The sequence below is a fragment of the Ornithodoros turicata genome, chromosome 2 (genome assembly GCF_037126465.1).
Source record: "Ornithodoros turicata isolate Travis chromosome 2, ASM3712646v1, whole genome shotgun sequence".
NCBI lineage: Eukaryota > Metazoa > Arthropoda > Arachnida > Ixodida > Argasidae > Ornithodoros > Ornithodoros turicata.
Genome location: NC_088202.1, coordinates 144,784,965 through 144,803,261, shown reverse-complemented (window position 1 = coordinate 144,803,261; position 18,297 = coordinate 144,784,965). Strand labels below are relative to the sequence as shown.

Sequence of the window (18,297 nt, the reverse complement as noted above, 5' to 3'; positions counted from 1 at the left end):
GGTAGTGCGAGCCACGAGCGCTTTTCTGCAAGCAACACCGAGCGTGATGTAAGTCGCGAGATATCCCGCGCCGTCCGCCTTGCTTTGCTGTGTGTTTTGGCAGTTTTGACGAAGGAAATTTTCCGTAGCAATTGTGTTCGTTACGTCGCACACTGATCTTACACCCACCACGATGGCCGGTAAGACATGCTGTATAATCAGTTGTGGCAACAGGTCAGATACAACAACAGACATAGCATATTTCGAGTTTCCGACGGGCAAACAACGTCGTTTGGAGTGGGAAATGGCGCTGCGCAAAATCAAGTGGAGGAAGACCAGCTCGAGAACGATATGTTCTCATCATTTTGAGCCAGGAATGGTCGACACGAAAAGACGGCTCATGCGGGAACTCGGAATGGCACCTGCGGGCACCTGCGGGAGGCACCGACCGCATGTGCACCTGCAACATGTTTCATATTACGCGTGCACCCGTGGCACTTATACAGGGTGTCCCAGAAAACGTGTCATTGAATTATAATAAAAAACCTACGCCACCTAGAATCATGCGGTCAACAGCATTTGTTCTTATTAGTTTTTGCCACCTCCTAATGTGAATGTCATTACTCCAAGTTTAATTATGTAAATATTTGCGAACTGAACTCGGAAATTTGCAGTGCGTAACATGAAGCTGCCTAGCATATCCTAAAGTTTTACTTCTTCCTCATTGACAAATTTTGCCACGATATTTCGCAGTCAACAAAGACGACGAAAAGATCCACCACCAACGTTACACGCGTCACGCTCCTCCTACTACCGAACTCCCACTGAACAGCCTTGGAAGCACCGTTCGTCTCCACTGGTAACATGGCAGATACCTCGTCTACTGCACGGCTCACAGATGACAACCAGTTCTCCATCGCAGAATCGGAACCCTTCATCTACGAATCGCTCGCTTATCCAATGAAAAATTATAACTCGGAGCCTCCCCAGGTCTTCGCCCAGCCTCCATACAGCGAGGACGCCTTCGCTGGTGCCGGACAATGGTACGTGCCACCATCAGCAAGTTACCATTCCGTTATTCCGAGAGGCTACCAACAAAGTGCAGGTCACGTCATTCCAATGACGCATGACATACCAACTGACATACCCTCACGTTATGTCGCGTCCCAAATGGATTACCCAGTGCAGCCATTCCCGGTGCACGATGTGTACCGACATATTTTCAAGAGACCTCAGGAGCTCGATACCGGAGCAAAGCGCAAGTTGAACTGGGGAAATCTAGGCTGGCTCCTCCTTGCTTTCTCTTTGGTCTTGGTCCTTGTTTTCCTCCTTCTGGGAATCTCAACTAGGATGATACGGGAACCAGGGGAATACAAAGTGGATGGTAATGCGTTATCCGTCGTCAAAAACTTGCCAACGCTACCGAGCTCAAGCCGTGCTCCAAACACGGATCCGTGGACGTCAAGGCGAGATACAGAAGTCGTGACATGCACATCCGATGTTTGTCAGTGGGAAGGAAAATACCTGAACGGGAACCTGAATTACTCAGTAAATCCTTGCGTTGACTTTTATTCCCACGTATGTTCAGCGAAGTGGTATAGTGGTAAAAGAGCGCTGGGCGTGTACACGTCTCGAGCATCCGGTGCAGTCCTCCGTAGCTTGCGGGACTTCCTGAAGAGCGTACGGGCCAACTTCTCTTCAAATTCGTTCCTGAATCAGGCTGCCGCCTTCAGTCGTGGCTGCATGAGCAGACCGAGCGACTCCGCGTGGCCAATATTTGGCTCCATTCTGTCCGACCTGGGCATAGCAGGATGGCCTTTGCGCATTGACTTGCCGGAGACGAGGCCCCACGACGTCGCCAGGGTGATGGATAAGCTATTAGGAACGTCTACGTTCGTGACCGTGTCGCTTCATCAGCGATCGTGGGACAACAAAGTGGAGCTCCACGTCGACTCGCCGCCGATTTTTCTGCGGCGGTTTCTGGCAGTCGCACCGAAACGTGACAACGTGACGTATACTGAATACGTTTATAAGGTGCTGTCGCTTCGGGAAGAAGTATCGGACAAGGCGCTAGAACTCGCGACTGAGATAGTAAAGCTGGAGGAGGCGATGTCAGATGCTGCGGCTCCTTCGAGCGGAAACCTACCAGTCGTTCAGGCTACAAGACCCTTGAATTCATTCAAGACGTTGCCGAACTGGGACTGGACGCAATATTTCTCGTACTTCATCCAAGGGACACCGAGACTAGTTCTGGGAAAAATCTCCATTCTCGACCGGAACTACATTGATCAACTCGCTGTTATCTTAACTAATGTTCGTCAGCGAACTCTGATAAACTATATCGGCTACCGTTTGATCATCTACATGTCTCCCCTACTTCCAGCTGGTCGGACACACTTCATACTTCCGATAAGCCACCCAGTTCAAACAACGAGAGGTGTACCAGAAAGACTGGCAGCGTGCATGTTTATGCTTGAACGTGTCTACCCTTTCGGCGTTCGAGCGTTAACGTGGTCAGCGATGATGCGAAAGTCCAAGTCATTGCACCTTGACAGTCTAGGAGATGACTTCAGAAGGATACGGGACGTAGTACGGTACGAAATGAAGCGAGCTGCTGTGTCAGCCCCGTGGTTAAACAACAACGAGTCTCATGTTGCTACTTCCAAGGTGGACGGTATGAAAATTGAGCTTATACCTCGTAAAGAACTGCTAGCTCTGCCGGCTATGACGTTCCAGAAAGACGTTCCGGTGCGGGGACGAGTGCTTCTGGCGTACTATAAGCTGCTTCGTTTCGTACACACGCAGTACTGGACAAGCGGGGACCGCACTCACTTTCATGATCCGATAATCCCGAGGGAGTCTGTATTCCAACCAGGATCCTTCTACGATCATCAGCGCAACGTGTTGACGCTTTCACCAGCTACCGTAGCGTTTGTGGCAAGAATTTCTCACTACTTCGAGGCGACCTCGGTTCCCTTTCTTTTAACACCGATCGTTCGCGGCATGTTCGCTGCAATGGACGGTCGTAGCACTTCTGTAGACGTCGACGGAGGGGTCCACAAGTTGTTGTCCATGAACTCTCAAGGAAGATTTCTGACTCGCGCCAAGTGCGTTCAAGAAACGTTCCTCCGTGGGGCAAAGGCGTTGACGAAGAACGACGGCGACGAATCGCTGTTTCTTTACGAGAACGTGGCAGATGGCGCTGCTCTACAACCGCTGTACAACGTCTTCCTGAAATTCGCTCATAGGAAAAATAACTTGGGCATCGTGCGAGGACTTCGTGGAGACGTGACAATGCAGCGGTTATTTTTCCTCAACTACGCCTCCATGTTTTGCGAACATGCGCGCAGTGGAATGCACTTGAAGAAGGTGCTCCAGCGCAAGGCATTCGTTCCGGGGATGTTAAGAGTGAATGGTCCGTTGAAAAGATTCAAAGCTTTCGCCAAGGTGTTCGAATGCGCGTATGATACGCCTATGAATCCAAATCATTCTTGTACATTATGGTGAACGATACAGTGAACCATATTAACCAATTTGAGTAAAGTAATCTCGGAATTCTAGTCTGTCTTTTACGGGTTCGTTATTCGCGAGATAAGCTTCTTGTAACGCAGACAGGGAAGTTCATGAATTTGCAGGTACATGAGACCGAAGCATGATCAATTACAGCGATGCATAGGCGAGCAAAAACCAAGGAACGCTGACTTTGCCCTTGAAAAAGTAATGGGGGACCCCTCCTTAATATTTCCCTTTTTCCGCTACGGCGAGGTTTTACGATGGATACCGTGCGTTCTTGCAAAAGTGAGGACTTTCAGCGTGCGGGAGACGTATTTAATGTAATGCTACCGCGTAATACTATAATACGTAATAATAGTCGTACTTAATTCGTGCTACTTTGTTACGCAGCTGTTCCAGATATGTTAGCTTAATGAACGCACTTGTTCAAACGTGACATCGGGCACGCCTTGCGTCTCTTCCTTCTAATTCTCAAGTCTTGGCTTGGTAAGTCTTTGCTCTCCCGACAGTTTTCTTTGAGCGCTTCAGACTTAACACGCGCTAACACTAAGCATGCCTATATCCAGTCTAAAAGGCGTTGCCAGATCATCGTTTTATCCTATTGCAAGCTTGTCATTCGAAGTGGCCAACATCCCCAATGCAGATCTTTGATTTAACAGCTTCGTTTATTGTACCGTTTTCGTAGAGCGTTTCCGATCTGCTATATCATTACCAATTTCATCATCATTTAATTCTTTTTGTTTCTGCTATATACTTGTATTGCTACCATCTTGTAGCGCTCATTAGGCTGGACATGGAATATCTGCCCATTATGCTTCGGATTAGGAAATAGTAAATATTTGCATTGGAATATGACTGAATCGGCTGATGCCTTTTGTTCCAAAGACCCTCAGTTCACTAAACTGGAAAAAAAAAAGAAAAAATTAATTCAATATTTTGTTGCAATATTTATTGATAACAGAAGTTGTTGATGTCCTTAGCTTCGCCATTCAAATTTTAAATTTATTATTATTCATTAAGTCTTTCAAAATAGACGATTTTAAAAAGCTGCGCGCGCCACCAAGCGCGCGGCACAAAGCAGCATGGGAACTTTGAGGGTCCTTGTCGTCTGCTTGGGTTATGGTTTACCCCGGCTGACGCTGCTGCTGCGCACACCGGGAATGTTGTTGTTATTCTTCTATACCTCCGCTTCGTAATGCTTCAAGGCGTTTTAAGTTCCCATGAGGCCTTGCGTGCCACAGGTGGCGCTTGCTTTTCTAAAAGTGTCTATTGTGTGGGGCATCATAGCTGCTTTTGTGCGAAACATAAGAAAAGAATAGGTCAATAAGAAAGGAAACCACTCTAAATAATCTAATGCCCATCATCATTACTTGTGTGAAATATCATATTGGTCGTTAGGACGTTGAAATATTTGCATGACAATTAAACATCAGTATGGCGGACAAGTACCAAACTGCTTGAAGCGCATAGTTTACACGCGCTAGCAAGAGTTTGTCTTAAACATTCCCTCTCACCTGTGCGTATATCATTCCTGTGAAATCACACGTGGGAGGCCCTTTTCATTTCGACGGGGGCAAAGCTGCCCTCTAATCCGTCATTTCCAAGGGGAATAAACGCTGCATCTTTTAATTCTTCTGTTCCATGTTAGGAACGCGTTTTGTTTACCCCCGAGAAAGGGTACCAACTTCAGTTAATACTCCTTAATACTCCCAAACTCTCTCACAGGAAAATTATATTGTTAGTAAAGCGCAGGACTAGGCCTGTGTGAAGCCCTCTGATTCAGGTAGAATCGTTCTTGAGTGGTACGTTCCTTTTATTCCGGCTCAAAACAAAACATTCAAACAAAACAAAGCAGCAGGTTGTTACGCTTTCTTAGCCAGTGTCTGCTGATACACTCTAAGAAAAAAAGGAGTAAAACGGGGAGTAATAGCAACTTGTACTCCCCTAGACTGCCAATTACTCCCCATTTTAGTCCCCTAACCCTACATTTAGTCCCGACGTTTACTCCTTAGGACTGCAGATTGTCACTGAACTTCGCGACTTCCGAAGTAATGGTCTCCTGAATGCAACAGTCTACATAAATAAGTGCCGTTTGTCAATTTTATGGCATAAGGCTGTATAACTCAACCAACTTACCAATTTTCCAGTCACACAGAGTAAGAAACAGTCAGCGCATGTTTCTTCGCGAATTCTGCCCTATGTATGGCGCAAGATTTTATATAACTCGATATATCACGGCTGACGGTTTGATTCAAAGTATTTTCATGCATGCACACTAATTATGTACCTGGGACTCGTACAACAGCGCGTGAAATGCAGTCTTCACTCTGTGACATTCATTTACTCCCATGCATTTACTCCCTAAAGGGACTATTTTTTGTGGCAATGCATTTAGTCCTCAAAAGGAGTAACATTACTCCTTTTTTTCTTAAAGTGTAGGTGGCGAAACGCCTGTGTTTTATTTTCTTTTATTTTCGCGTTAAGCCGGAGTGAAAAGAAGGTTTCACAGTATTTCACAGTCATCTCCCGGCTTTTTGGAACATTTCTGCACCACTCTTCAGACAAGACGGAGCAAACGCTTGCAAGTGCACTTTCTGGGTCTGCTCGCCTTGCTCTGCGAAAAATTTAATTTCGGTAAAATCGCGACTTGCGACTTGCCCACTTTTTCGACTTACCGTTGCAATAGCGCTAGGCCATTTTCAAAATGCGACAGGGGTACCTGTTGGGAGAGAGATAAGTGTTGGCCAATGGCCAGTGATTGGCTCAGCTCTATCGCGGTGTGATTGATTCAGCTGCGGCCCGTCCAAACCGTTAGTCGTGACGTTGCTAACCTCTGTGAGGCCGGCAAGGATGAGCTCTTTCTGAAACCCCCTCCCCGACCAGCAGCGGTCCGAAGCCATTTTCATATTGTTCATTATAGCGACCAAAAAGCACCAGCTCCCGTGGTATAGTGGTTAGCATGATCGCCTTCCACGCCGAGACTGGGAGGTGACACGGGTTCGAATCCTGTCACCGAGGTTTTCCCAATGAGGTTACGAGGTTTATGAGGTTTTCCCAAGACTTTCCAGACGAATGTGGGCACAGTTCCCCCCTCAAGTCGGCCCAGAACGCATACTAACCACCCCTAGAGTCACTAAATAAGCTACGCTTCAGAGTAACGACACTGAGGCGAAAACAGCCGCCATGTTGTTTCGGATGTCCTCCAGCCCCACCTCTATTTTGGCACTAGAAATAGATGAAGATGAAGTTCAGCAGTGGAAGAAGACAACACTTCGAAGAGCGCTAAATGGATGGCGCTGGAGGTCATCCGAAACAACATGGCGGCTCAGTGTCGATACTCTGAAGCGTAGCTTATTTAGCGACTCTAACCCCCCCTCCTGTCCCCCACTCCTTTCTGCTGTCCTCTCTCCATCTGTCCACGTCTATACGCCGCTCATAACCACAGTTGCTTCGCGGCGCTAACACGGGAAAGCGACCAAAGCGTGGCCGGTTGGTTTGGTTTGACGGAGAAAACGATGAAATGGTGTGATATGGTAACGCAGTCACAGTAATTAGTGGCGGAAATGAAAAAAAAAATAAATATGATGAAGAAAAACGCTTTTATAGGGGGACTCCAGAAACCACATCTTGATGCCTGTAAACGACAGAAAAGAGCTTGCGGGACTTGGAGATGTTTCCTCCTTGCAGGTGAGGGATCCTTCGCCACGTTCCAAAGCTGCGCTGTCGCGTCTTGCCACGCCCGTGAAATGGGGACTGTTCACCAAGACATGATACAATAAATACAATAAACACTGGCTTACAGCATCCCGTATATGCACAACACCACTCCCCATCAAGAATGAAATTAATTAAATTAATAATTAATAAAACAATAAAATTTAATGAATGTAATCCAATTTTTATTTTTAATTTAATTTTTAAATTTAATTCAATTAATAATTAATAATTTTAAATAGTAAACTGAAATGAATAAAGTAATAATTTATTAAATTAATTCAGCAAGTTAAATTCCATCTTGGGAAGAAGTCTCAGAATCTGCCTGGGAGCACCGAGGACAACGAGGATTTCCTTTCTCCAAGCTGAAGGACGTGAACCACATTCTGTAGTTGTAAGATTCCAAGAAACAGAAGGGGATATTATCCCACTCCTAACGCAGCACTCCAATCATCAGCTCGTCAGCAAACTAGAAAATCGCTACAAAAGGCAGCTCGGAAACTAAAAAAAAAAAAAAAATCTGCTTAAGAAAAGGATTCACTCTCCTCAAGAAGAACAGCCCCTTTAAATCCTACAGCACCCGGAAGTGTACAGAAAAATTCCACACCCACACATGTTTATCTACAAAAATTCGGTTGCATATCTGAAAACTGCCAGTCTTCATTCTCATCATTTGGGGGAGGGGGGGGGCGACGGTGCTTGTCCCCGGGAGCTTTGCACTCTGGTTTTGACGACCGCCGTCTCTGTCAGCTGCCCCAGCCAAGAAAGAACGTTCCCAATGCTTTTTCTTTGTTGTCTTGGTATAGCTCGCTGCATGATTGCTCCTGGTCAGAAATGTTAACCGCAAGGCCTCAACATTGGTGCACTATTTTCTAGCCAGGTACAGAATCATGCTCTTTATCGTATGTTATCATGGAACAACTTATGGTTTGTGAAAATTAGACAAAAGCAATTATCCCTGGTGCCCGTTGCTGACTGGCCGCTTAGGTTATATCCTGGCGGCTCTCATTGAAACAGTGGAAATTTGTTCACACTTTTTTCACGCACCCTATAGTGTATCTTCTGCACTATTGGAAGGCGGTTGTGCAGGGTCCTCTTCTTATCTGTACACCTCAGCACTTGTACTTTGCATCTGGAAAAGAGCGTGAAGGGCCAACTGATGAAGTACTCGTGATGTACCAAGACATTTTTTGTATCAAGAGCATAACCAGGATCGCTTTCATTTTGGTTAACTCACTGGGCTGAAGCGACTGGAAGAACAATAGTGTCTAAAAAGAACGCTAATAAACAAAGACACGACGGCCGGTCACAGACAGGGGCCGCCTGTGGGGTATCCGTTACTATCGAGTCAGAACTTCAAGCTGTGCTGGCGATGCTCACGTTGGAAATTACCGTATTTCTCGAAGACATCGGAGACGCGGTCATGTTTGTCAACTCCAGCCTCCGGCCAGCGGCGTTTGAAATTATCCGCTGCAACGGGCCAGGCACAGGGATGCCAACTCGCCGGGGCAAAGTGTAGCCATCTGACGCCGAAAACTAGCCAAAAGTAGCCACACGGAAAACACAATATTTGATTCTGCAAACGGTGCAGCGTTGATAGCAAAGTGCCGAATTCTTCAACGCCCTTCTTTCCAGTGTAACAGCTCCACCGCTTGTGCTGATATATCTCGAGTCATTGATGCTAACAGAGACTCGGGAACAATGAAGGACGAAGAAGTAACTGCTAATGCCCTTAGCCCGAACTTCACCTGTAAAATTGAGCGCAAAACTTCAGTCTTCATCCTGTTTCTAAGGATTCTTTTTTGTTTTTCTGTGTGTGTGGTTTTTTTATAGTCACTGCGGAAAATACCCCCTCCAGATCTGCATTCAAAATCGGCAGGCGCAATGTCCTGAAAACTCCATCAACTAAGTGCGAAATGTGTTCACTCCCGCTGCATCTTTGTACTTTCGCTCACTGTACCAAAACTCGAAACAGTCCTCATCGTCAGTGTTTTCCAGCGCACTGGGCTGCCTCATTTCTGATTCTAGTTGATGTGCGCTGCAGCCGAACAAAAGCAGCGACAGACGAAGAAGTCGTCGCGGCCATATGCTGTCGTTATATTCCGAGGGCAGATAACTTCAATTTGCCGCAGGACAGAAGGTGAGTTGGAGAGCCGCCACTGGAACTCGTGGTCTAGTGCCTTTAGGTATTCCATGCACCGTACGTTTATGGCGCACTGCTCTGTCTTCTGCAGCCCGCTTCCTTGTAAGTGCCTCAGCAAGGTGTCAGCGAGGTCTGCTTGTCCTACATCGAGGGGAAGTCGACACCATGCTCGCGATATCGAGTGTGAGAATATCATGCGTTCGAAGAACTGAGGGCCTCAGGATTCTTGCAAGTGATCCCCGATACATGCTCTCAAGTTCCTGAAGGAGCTTCATAGGGTCGATGGTCTCGCTCTGGAACACCTTGTTCACCTTTTCGTACACATGTTCAAGATAGGAGCCAGGAACTGTAAGAAAGCGTGGGTTTTGGGGTCACGGTACATATCTTTTAGGAGAAGCGCGTTGTATAGTTCCTTTTCCCAACGCTTCCAAAATACTGCTGCAATGTTGCGTACTGGTCTAATATTCGGTCTATGCAGTCGGCAACTGCAAGCCACCTCGTTGCAGACAACGCTAGTTTTCTGCGGCCCTTCAGACTCCGCCCTTTCCTCGTCTATCTCTTCGTACGTTAGTTTGTGCACTGCCTGTCTTACGGAGCTATGCGCAAAGTGATCGTGCGGTTCTCTTATCATTAACTCGAGATTTGGAGGCACAGCTTCCATCGCCTTTGCAGCTGCAAGGTCTAGGAGTGGCATACACATTTGACGGAGCAGGAGGTCTGGATTGTCTTGTCGCAGTTTTGCGAAGAGAAAGTTGTGCTCTCCAGAGTAGACCTGGATCAGTTCGTTCCTAGCCCCACGCAGTTGTCACGGGCAGTTTTCGCTTGTTAAAGTTTCCTTGATAGCTGCATACATAGTATAAGCCTTTCCATCTTGGAATTCCACAAGCTAAAAAAAAGTAGTGATGATGGAGCGTCTCGTTCCGCTAAAGTAGCGTACCGAGACGCAAAGAAGCTTTGTAGCGGATACGTCCGTCGATTCGTCCACTAACAGCGAATAGCTTCCCGAGCCAATGTCTATTAGATTTCGAACTCGCCAGCAAAGTACGGTCCAAGAAGCCCCGTCATTATACTGCCGTGCATTTGGAGCGGTGCTTCTGGAATTTACCATCTAGTTCGGTTGACAGGATCTCACCTTGTTCATCAACAGCACGATATAGACATGCGCGTTGCCCGTGAAGAGAGCTATACTCTTATTTCCCTTCGAGCAGTTCATTGCTTTTGCTTCCACTTCGCTCCCAGAAACCTCGGCAACCGTGCTTGTGAAGCGGCATGCACTCATCGATGATTTGTGTTTCCTCGTTGTCGCATGCTTTAAAAGGTCTCAATAGTGAACCCGAGTCCTGCATTCCACTGCTGCACCATCAAGTTTTTGAAATCCAATCTAAAACCAACCGGCAAGGTTTTGAAAGGCGGAATTGGAACGCAGACATGTCAGCTCCTCGTTTGTTAGCCAGTCTTGTCTGAACATACGTTTTGGATTTGCGAACATTCCAGTTCCTGTATCGCCAGCACCAAGCCAAAGAATGATCGTGTGTACACCGTATCTTACCACGGGCACGGGAGCGTTCGCGCGTTTCAACGCGTAGTGGAGATTATATATATATATATATAACAGCTCAGGGCGCCGTGGCACCGCCTTCACCGTTCAACCACCGTTCAACATTGAACCACGCAAGTTAACCACCTTTCATAAAGCGTTGTACACGCATTCATTCTGCCTGTCACTTCGTTCAGCTGTTTTGTCCAGAGAAAATATAGGGCGATGTCATTGGTCAGCGGTGTTCAGGTGCACTGTAAACTTTTTCACACCTTTAAAGGTGTGCGCTATGCACATTCAATATGGTTGCGTAACATTGCATCTCCAGGATGATATTTTACAAATTCGAAAGCATTACTAGGATCAAGTGTCAGTGCAAATCTTGGTTTCATTATGTCTTGGATATCGTAGGTACGAGCTAATGCATATATGCATCGCTATCGATAATCGAGCACGCGCAAGTATCTACAATACTGTTGAACAATGTTGAGATGTTGCAAGACTGAATTTTTGGAGGACAGACAACACTTGAGTAAAGAAAATTTGTGCGAAACGTGCTCCATTATGATGTTACCAAAATTACACCTAAAAAGGCGTGCGCCATGCACGCTATTACACCTTTAAAGGTGTGAAAATATTTAGAGTGTGATATAAACAGAAAACGTGACTGTAAAGAAGACTATAGAAGAAGAAGACTATAAAAGAAGGAGAGTGATGGTGACATACGGCCTGGCATCAGTCATGTTTGCAAATGCAGGCTTCATGTGAGGACGTACATCTTTGTCTGCGCAGTGATGCCTCGAGCTCTCAACAAACTCAACTAAGCTGCCACTGGCACGTGCGACTGGTGTGTACGACCGCATGATCTGCATCTGTGCACATTGCCAAAACGCAGCGTTTCGTAGCCATCAGGCGGCAAACCGACTAAGAAAATATTTAATATTTATCTAAATGCCGCTAACGTTAGCTGAACAGTTCACATCGTACGTTAAAATTTAATCCTTAACCTACTTGGCCGAACTCCGTGAAACGGAGTCAGCAGTTGACGCTCCGTCAAGACATTCTTGATCTCGTTTCAGACGCTGAACTACATTTTTCTCCTTTGTTTACAGTTAATACTCCTTTCATAACAAGTAACCCTTATACTGTGGAGTGTGATCCTCACGCCGCCACTTTTCGTGCTGGAACTTAATCCGCATGTCGTAGGATTTAATCCATATGTTCTGCGATGTTTAGTCTTCGTGCTTCTATATAAGTCTTATTCCGTGCGCTGTAGATTTTAATCCTGTATTAGCGGTCTCTTCTTTTTCCATTTAATCTACCAGCAAGATTTATGCTGCCTACAGCTACAAATGTATTGTTTATGCTTCAACTGCTCTATGCACTATGCTGTTACACTGCGTAGAGTAGTCGAAGCCGTAAAGAGTGCATTTGTAGATATATCGTTTCTGCTTCTTTAGTTTTTGAACAAGTGGTCGTTAGCCAAGTATTGCAAGGGAGAGCTGAAAACAATATGTGCCAGTGATGTCTGCAACATTTGGAAACACATGGAAACAGTGTTGAACTATGCCAATCTGCATGCACGCATTATGCCAATAGTGGCTGAATATTGGATATATCGGGTTTATAAAACCATCATTTGGCCAATATTGGAAGAATACTGGTTATATTGGGCCGGTATATCCGTTATCCAGATAATATTGGAAAACCACCGGGCGTATTTGCCAGTAAACAAGACGCCTTCCCAATATTGCGTGAATACTGGATATAACGGCCCGATACGCTCAATGTTCATCGAATATCGGGAACTTTGGGAATATCGGGAATAGTACTTTGGTAATACTGGCCCAATAATGGACTAACATTGGACCGCTTTCGCCGAAATATGACCAGTATTGGGCCAATGACTGGGGCTGCCTGGGGAACTACACGGTATATTCAAAGCGCTATGACCATTAAAAAAAACTCACCGAAAAATTGGCTCGTCTGCATAGATCCATCCGAAGTTTTCCCTAGGAGCCATCGTGAGAAGATGTGATTTGAATTATCTGGGGTATAAGATCCTCACCACCCTCAGCGATGCCATACAGTCATGCCACAGTGTATAACTGCGCTGGATCCCCTCCCACTGCGGTATATCAGAGAATGAAGCGGCAGACAAAACATCCAAGGAAGTTCTGTTAACACCAAGCTGTTAGATGGGCTATGACCTGTCTGTGGCGTTCGTCGCCGCTTCGCGACATCTCCAGTGGGTGATGGTGGATGTGTCTGGAATTCCTTTCCTTAGGTGATCTGGGGTAGCCGGCCCTCGTGATGAGGGCTACAATCCCATTTTTTTTCTTTCTTTCAATCAATCAATCACCAAGGAAGTTCTAAGCACGACCAAGCCCAGCGCCATGCATTTCTCGAAAGCCGACTGCAAAGCCTATCTAAGGAAAACGACAACTAAAAAATCCAGAGAACTCTGGAAGGAGTCTCTCCGACCTACTGATTATCTCTCGTTCATCGATCCCATTTTGACAGCCATCGTCCCAAAAAGCCTGGAGGGGCCACTACAAACAACCATCCACAGTGTCCGCCTAAGGTCAGCTCTATTCATAAACAACACTCTGCAGAATGAAGCTCACATCAACTTCGTTATGACGCACCTGCAACACTCCGGACGACACGGTCCACTTAATCATGCAGTGTCCATTTTACAAAACTCACAGAGAACGACTTCAGGCTGTGCCTGATAAGCTTGACTCCCAAGCTTTTTCAGCTTCTGCAAACTATTTCGTTAGTGGCGCTGCAAAGAGAATCAAATGAAAGTAATGAAAGCCCTCTGCGTCCATTTCACAATTTTGTTGAGCATGTTCAAAACCGTCGTCCTCTGAGTAGGAGAGCCATTGAAGAGTGCTGACACCTACATTCTTCGTCTGAAATGATATTCTTTTGTTTCACTAGGTACCGTGATGATAGGTGTCCATTCTCATGCTGATGTGAGAATGAGAGACTGGAGGAAACAATGACGCTCACGCGAGAGCGTCGCACGTTCAAGTCACCTCTTCGCAATTACGCGGAAGCTTAACAGAAATGGAGCTGCAGGTGCCCACCAGGGAGACCACATGGCTCCAGGAACCATCCAATTATTCGAAGAAGAAGGAGCCGGGCCAAGGCCCGCATAACGACGCTGTCAATGCTATAGCGATACTGTGCGAAAGACGAGACATACAAAGACTAGAAGATGTGTCTTCAACGGGTCCACGCATTCATTCACTTAGGGAGCACGCCTTTCTAAATCTCCTGTAGCCGTCCGTTGCTCGGCACATTTAGGCGAAGCAGGTACAGAACAGCATCGGAAACAGTGATTTCCCAGAAATTCAATGCTGGTGGGGTGCTGAGCTTTCAAGGGGGGGGGGGGGGTTATGCTTGGTGAAGGTTCCACTTACGGAATTTTTCTTTGACACGGAAAGAATCGTGGCACAACGGTGACATATCTGCACAGCTTTCCGGTTTATTTGTACATGTTATTACTTTAGAACACAGTACATTAGAATAGAGATTCATTGTGAACGGCATTTCAACATTAAGATGCATAATCACACGACCGACAAAGATAAAAGACTACCATCTTGTCAACGAACACCTAGCAATCAACGGATGAAAACCTTAGAATACCTCGTTGGTTGAGTTGGGCGCAAATGGCTCTTGATGATCCACATTGAGTTTGCGTGCCCGCACGCATTTTTCCTCTACATACGCGCAATATATGCATTGCACAGTCACTTTCAAATTATTTTGGACATATGCATGGTACGATCCTCTGCATGACTGTGGTCCTACAGCCCAAGTTTGACAGCACAGGATGTAATCGCTGCGCCGGACTCACTACCAGAACGTGTTGGTGGCCGAGCTGGGTGGAGTCACCTGAGAATTTCAGGGGGGGTGTTGCAAAAATGCAGGGAGGGTGTACACCCCCCTGAGGGGGGTGTAGGGAAATCCCTGATCGGAAATATGGCGGTAGGGTTAGGGCCAACCCTGCGTCCAACCCATTGCAGAAGGGAGGGTACAGCCTCGTTAGCGAGCCACTGTTTCTTAAGTTGATGACGACCATAAGGTTCGTACCTCATTCTTAGCGATCCTTTTTCAGACTTGGACTGCTGTCACTGTGGTCACTTAAAAAAATATCGAGCATATCCTTCTCCGCAATTGCCCGTACAAACAACCTTCCAGGACAACACTTACAATGCCTGTAAGTGAGCCAGACTATCGCCCTATTAGTCTGGGTGGCCGGGGTAAAATCCAATCAGGGTTGCGGAGTTGCCACTCCGGGGTTGGAATGATTCCGGAATCATTCCAGATTTATCACAGCCCGGAATGGAATTGGAATGGAATGGCGAAAACTGTCCTAGGAATGGAATGGAATTACGCATTTTTTTTCGCAGGCGGAATTGGAATGGACTGGTCTGGGTGCCACTCGGTCAAGGGCGAAATAACCTCTCTTTTTGCTTTTTCCGTGCTGGGTAATGTCAAATCTCCTCTATAGCACTGCTGGGGGTACCCCAGTACGGTTACCGGTACTTTTCTTTTATTGATCGAATTAAAGCAATGGAATGGGGTTGCCAAGTCCATTCCAGAGTGAGAATTGGCCATACCTTTTCATTCCGAGGAATTGAAAGAATGGAATTATCACAAATCTCCATTCCTCGGAATGGAATGAGTGATCCCATTCCGCAACCCTGAATCCAATACACCAACGCCCTGCTCTAGAAAGCACTGCTAATCATTTCGGACAATGTAGGACGACCGTCATCATTATAGATGTTCCCCATTATTTATTTATTTTTCCAGGGGAGGGCAAATAGCTTCCAAGGGGAGGTAAAGCCTACAGCAATACACACATGCTATAGAATGACGACAAAGAAACCTAATATGCATCCGGTGGACAAGATTAAGATTTATGTCGACGTGCGATTAAAGCGGGGCTATTCCCACAGCCAGTGAACTCCCCCTCTCCCTTGCCCCCCTCTCGGAACGTCAGTTGGTTGGTAAAATAACAAGGGGTCAGTGTTCGTCCATTGTGAGGATCATCATTATACTTTCACCGAATTACTTCGGGCAATGGTGTGGAGCAGCGGCTCTCAACTTATGTTGTTCGAGGGAATACGCCATGGTATACCAGCACGACGCCAAGGAACTACACTATGGCTGACGGCGATAGCTGCTGACTTTCCTTTTACAACGAGCGTCCTGCCGCGGCGAAGGAGCCCGGCGATTTCGATGCCAATAAGCTGATGCGAACGATGTAATGTCAGGCATGCAGGGTAATGCTGGCACAGGGCGAGCTTCGGTGCGCACTCAAGTTTCTTTTGCGGGAGCTTCGCGGAACCTCAGGACAGGGTTGGCGGAAGCCCGTTTCAGAAACGTTCGTGTAGAGTGACGCCTGTCTCGACGAAGCATATCATGATCATCACTAGAACAAAGTGTTGTTGTTCCCCAATAGGGTGCGCGCTTCCAGGATGCCCTATGCTCACAACAGGTCCCCCAAGCTCACTCGGAAAAGCGTGCAACAAAGAAGGCCGCCACTAGATACCCCACTGTTGCCGTTCCGGATCACTTCAGCGCGCTAAGTTTAGCGGCAAAATGTTTTAGTTGTTTCAGCGAATGCATCTAGTCTTTATATGTCCAAATAAAACGCGTATAACAACTTTCTGTGTCGTGTTTCACTTTTTGGTGCCGTTTTTAAACGTGCTGAGCGATCGGAAGGGTCTAGTGCACGGCTGCGTGCATAACATAGCGTACCTGTCGTACCAGGCGCCGCAGGCGCAGTCGTCCAATTCTCCTTCGGTGACTTGGCCTGGCTTGGCTTGTGCTTCAACTGGATCTTTAGCGCGCTACAATCAAACGCAAGCCAACGTCTGGTAACAATGGGGTATCTAAGGGCGGCCCCGCATTGCACGCATCGGGATAGGAGCAAATACATGGGAAAATAGCGACCCTGGGGGACCTGGCTCACAACGTTTCAATCCCCTCACGCTGTCCCTTGTGGCAAAACCGCGAAAGGTTGAAACGGTAGCGGCACGAACCGGAGGGCCACCTGTTGCCCACCAAAAGCCAACGTGTTGACACTGCATGCCGCTCCACTGGCGGGGGAAGTAAGAACTAAAAGGGAGAAGTGCTTGACTGGTCATATTATAGAGCCGTCAGTAACGGTTCTACTGTGAGTTACGCGATGCCGTATAGAAGACCACGTCTCTCACGTCGTAGTTGCTGGAGATGAAAGCGACGAGCGAACGCTATATCTTCACACCCCGGTTTCGCTTCACTGTGTCGTAAAGCAAAAGCTGCTGGAGCCTGCTGGACGTCACAACGACTTCAAGCAACCAAGGTGAATGTGGTTGAGCACTGCTTGCACACTCTAAGAAAAAAAAAAAGGAGTAAAACGGGGAGTAATTGCAGCTTCTACTCCCCTAGTCTGCATTACTCCCCATTTTAGTCCCCTAACCCGACATTTACTCCCCAGGACTGCAAATTGTCACTGAACTTCGCGAATGGTCTCCGGCCTGAATGCAACAGTCTACGTCAATATGTGCCCTTGGTCAATTTGAAGGGCATAAGGCTGTATATAACTCAGCCAACGTAGCAATTTTCCAGCCACACGGAGTAAGCAACAGTTAGCGCATCTTTCTTCGCAAATTGTGCCATATGTATGGCACAAGATTTATATCACTCAATATGTCACGGTTGACGGTTAGCTTCAAAGTATTTTCATGCATGCACAGGAATTATGCTCTTGGGACTCTTACACAGCGCGTGAAATGCAGTCTCCACTCTGTGACATTAATTTACTTCCGTGCATTTACTCCCGAAAGGGACTATTTTTGTGCGAATGCATTTAGTCCCCAAAAGGAGTACAAGTACTCTTTTTTTTTTTTTCTAGAGCGGAGATATGATATAGCACGTAATCACAAGTTCTGTCTGTTGCGTACAACAGGATGCATGTAGCAGCGTTTCCTTTTTCTGTTATAAAAATACCGTTTTTTTTTCTACAGTCAACAGACCAGAGCTAAGAAAAAAGATTCTTTTTTTTCAAATGTTTAAAAAATTTCGAAACTTTACCAACGAAGGGTTTTATCGTTTTCATATTTCTTTTTTGTTTTACATTTCGGAAACTTTTCGGAATTGGAATTGGAAATGAAAGCAAAATAGGGAGATGTTAGTCCCGACCCAGTCAGGTCTGTCTACTCCGAAAACGCGTTAGTGGGTGGAGCAGTAGAACCAAACAAAAGAGAGAAAAAAAAAAAAAAAACAGGAAGAGGTAGAGAGCGTGGAACCTTTATTGCTGACATCACATATGTTTGCTTTTGTTATGGTCCTCCTGTAGACCGCCAAGGAAAGACACGAAAGAACCGCAATATATTTTTCAATT

At 46.4% G+C, this 18,297-nt stretch overlaps 1 protein-coding gene across 1 annotated transcript; it reads left to right on the top strand.

Moving 5' to 3' along the window:
- The first annotated feature begins 843 nt into the window (after positions 1-843).
- On the top strand, positions 844-3,486 carry LOC135385119 (endothelin-converting enzyme-like 1). Its single transcript, XM_064614295.1, has one exon. It carries the CDS (start codon positions 844-846, stop codon positions 3,484-3,486), a length of 2,643 nt encoding a protein of 880 aa, XP_064470365.1.
- The last annotated feature ends 14,811 nt before the right edge of the window (positions 3,487-18,297 follow it).